The following is a 3,871-nucleotide window of genomic DNA, read 5'->3' on the forward strand; positions in this document are numbered from 1 at the left end:
GCTCTTAAAGCGCCTCCTGCTGGCAGAGAATGAATTAGCATTTTCAATAAGCCCATCTGCTGTTTTATACAGTATTTACATTATATACATATACATTTCCCCCAGGGTAAGTGCCGCCACACTTAGGGCCCTATTTTAACGATCTAAGCACATGGTCTAAAGCGCACGACGCAGGTGCACTCAGGGCGTGTCCGAATCTACTTTTGCTAGTTTAACGACGGGAAAACGGTCGGCGTGCCTCACAGCAATATGCAGAGATAGTTTGAGACGCTCCACACAGATAAATGATAACCGTTTGTGCTAGCATTTTATGCCAACTTCATAAAATGAAAATAAGGGACAACTGTGATTCTTTATAGGAAAATAAGGGACAGAATAAGGGATGCTGTCTACAGTTAAGTATGTAGGGCTGGGTATCGTTCAAAAATTTTCGATATCGATACCTTGACTTTGATACCGGTTCCTGAACGATACTTTTTTCGATACCAGTTTTATGAAATGAATTTTAACAAGATTACATTATCTAAAAAACAACAACTTTTGTTTTATTTTTCAGCTTGTTGATGTTTATACAAACTCAAAGACTCATCTCCTGAGCCACTGCACAAAGGAACAAAATGTAACCAACAGAATAAATCAGTGCAAAATAGTTTTAATAAAGCTCAAATAGTCTTCAGTTTACACATCTGTTAGGCTACATTTACACTAGTGCGTGTTCGTTTTAAAACGCAGCTCAGACAGAATCATGATTTCTATTAATTTTCCACTGATTTACTGATGAGCATTAGCAGCTTCCAGCTCTCTTCCATGTGTTCTCTCTTCCATGATCGCTGCTCTGACTCAGAGGTAATAACATATTTAATTTCAGCAACATTACATGGCCAAAACACACATTAGACGGCAATCGGAAGTTATTGCAAACACTCGATGGTGGTTTAAAGTGAGTTTTGAGTAAAAGCGGAATATAAATCTTATTTATTGTCTTATGTAGCATGATGCTACAGTACAGTTTGCATGAATGGTCACATAACACACGCTTTCGGTCGTGTCGAAATTTGGTACCGAACGAAGAGACGTTTTTCGATACTCGATGGTATCGAGGCAATTCGGTCGGTGCCTAAAAAGTATCGAACTCGATACCCAGCCCTATAAGTATGTGTATAAAAGGAGTATAAAAGGTTCTCAGAAATAATCAAATTTGTTTTGCTTAACCTATGTAGAATTATTCTAAAAATAAAGTTTAATGTCATACAAAAAAAATGTCACGCATGTTATACACAAAGTATCGGCCTGAGTATATTTTACCACTATAGAATTGTGTCTGCACAAGTGGTGTAGTAATTTAGGAGGTGAATATACTGTGAAATTACATACAATATCCCATAAAATCTGAACGTCTATGAAACTTCAATCAATAAAGCATTTTTTTTAAAACTATGACATTTAAAATTTTTAATTAAACTGTTATTGCAACCATGTAGCCTATGAATTCATGAAAATGAATATTTTTCCAATTAAAGAGAACTTGGAGTGTGTGGGCTGCTTTTGGTGCTTGAATTTGTTCTTCAGTATTAATGAGGTCCAGTTTAGGAATATGCTAGTAGTTAAAATTTTAAAAATGTGTAATTTTGTTTCTCTATTTAACAACATTAACTTACAATACTGAAAGACGTCTTCCCTCAGGTAGATTGCATGTTTTCTTGCCTAGCTGGATGTTGTGCTTATGATCAATAATCACGTTCTTTGCATTCACCCAAACTGATTTGGCGAAATCAAAACGCAGATGGTGAAGGGGATTGCTGTTAGCATGAGCCCCACTCACTGTGAAGTGGGAGCGACCAGGCGGCAGAGGATTCTGCAAGGTCTTAAAGCCTTCCTTGAGTGGCTAGGTTCGGAATTCAAACAATGATTTGTGCAAAAATAATGATTAATTTGTTATTTGTATGGTCACAGATGGCGTATGCCTGTGAATACGGGACAAACTGCATTCCGTATAGCTTTCATACGGAACGCTTCTCTGATGCCTTAAATACGGGACAATACCGTATTATACAGAACGGTTGGCAACCATAGTTTGTGTGGACCAGCATTTACTGTGAACGAAGAATGGAACGGAACCTGTAAATTGAACGTGAGACGCACATACTTAACCTACATGCATGTAAATAAATCAAGTGCATATATTAAGCCTGCATCGCATATTTATTCAATTGAATCGTATCATTTGTAAATTCACAATAGTATTATGCTTTATGCCTTAGAAAACGGACTAATAATGCTTTTCATGGATTCTCGTCCGTGGAAAGTACCACTTCTGGTATTTTGTCGGTTACTCGACACGGGCAAAATGCAATCGAGGATTTTTTTATAAGTGAGTACTTGAATTGAATCGCGGAATCGTACCCTGTTGAATTATTATATAAGACAGCCCTGGTTGAATTATTAGCAATGTATAATTTTATTTTATTTACTTATTTTTTGCACAAACCAATATTTTTTAGGATTTCTTTTTCTTTTTTTTGCAGAAACTGATCATTTTTTAGGATTTTTTGATGAACCAAATTCAGAAAGAACAATTTATTTAAAGTGCCCCTATTATGGATTTTTGAAAATTACCTTTCATGCAGTGTGTAACACAGCTCTAAGTGAATGAAAACATCCTGCAAAGTTTTAAATCTGAAAGTGCACCATGTATAAAGTTATTGTCTCTCAAAAGAAAGAGTCGACTCTGAATCACTGAAACGAGTCGTTTTTAAAACGAATCCCAAGCCGTTTCATGTTGACGTCAACATGAAACATTAGCATATTGCCCACCCACTTGTTGGTCTTTCATTGGTCAGATTCATTCTTTGCCACTAGGTGCTCTTTTGGAGCAGTAAAAATAGCGGTTTCCCCGGTAACGCTGTACACAAAGCATTTCCCCCCGTTTTATACTTTTAGCAGAGTTATTATTAAACAAGCATTATGTGAAAGCTCACAAGAACACGTGTTTGACTGGAATCTGACAACAGGTCTAATTTTATAGAGGGTCCCTAAGACCAATTAGCTGATTAGTTGATTTTGAAAATACATAGTTTTACACATCCCTAAATTAAATTCAGTCAGTGCAGTCAGGTACAGTAGGCGCGTTTCCATTACCCTTCAAATTGCAATAGCAAATTGAAATTGCGAATTGAAAATACGCCTAATGGAAACACGTACCAGTATAAGGGGCTTTCCCTACCATTAATGCTTAGACAATTTACACTGCACACGTCTGCGGTGCAGTGTGGCTCTGATATGGCCACTGAAGCTAAACTCTAGTCAATGCTTGTGTTTATTCCAGAATCCAGCGGCGCCACGCACGTTTCCGAAGCGGCTCTCTGTGCTGCTTCTGTAAAGATACACTCATACGCCACAGCATAAAACAAGTACAAGAAATGGGAGGTACTAGGTTGCTTTGTTTACTAACCTAGCTCCTCTATGAGAAGACTGTAGTCTATGCGTTCCTGTGGGTTCAAAGAAGACAGCAGGAAACGTGGGGGATCCTTCACCACCTCCTTATCTTCAACCTGGTTTGGAGAGAACTAGTAGATCAGATTTTAATAAAATGAATTATAACTGCTGTCCATGGATAGGTGTGCATAGCGCTATCGTGATATCAACAATGTTGTAATACCACAAATCTGACAAGCCAACTGAGTATGGCAAGTAACTGCATGTTCACGGGTTTTTTTTTTTTAATGCCCTTCTTGTTTTACACTTAAAGGGTTGGTTGATTGCGATTTCACTTTTTTAATGTTAGTTAGTGTGTAATGTTGCTGTTTGATCATAAACAATATCTGCATTGCTGAAAGTTCAATGCAAACGGAGATATCGTCTTTTAAAATTC

General features: G+C 37.3%; 1 protein-coding gene across 1 annotated transcript in view; it reads right to left on the reverse strand.

Annotated features, from left to right (window-relative positions):
* Positions 1 to 3,871, reverse strand: part of LOC107722022 (DNA topoisomerase 2-binding protein 1-B-like) — a 33,454-nt gene that overhangs the window by 6,690 nt on the left and 22,893 nt on the right. Inside the window, exon 15 of the mRNA XM_016530250.1 lies at positions 3,452 to 3,551. Coding sequence (XP_016385736.1) covers positions 3,452 to 3,551 — 100 coding nt within the window. The remainder of the gene's footprint in view (positions 1 to 3,451; positions 3,552 to 3,871) is intronic.

The sequence above is a fragment of the Sinocyclocheilus rhinocerous genome, unplaced genomic scaffold, assembly GCF_001515625.1.
Source record: "Sinocyclocheilus rhinocerous isolate Xijiao unplaced genomic scaffold, SAMN03320098_v1.1 scaffold754, whole genome shotgun sequence".
NCBI lineage: Eukaryota > Metazoa > Chordata > Actinopteri > Cypriniformes > Cyprinidae > Sinocyclocheilus > Sinocyclocheilus rhinocerous.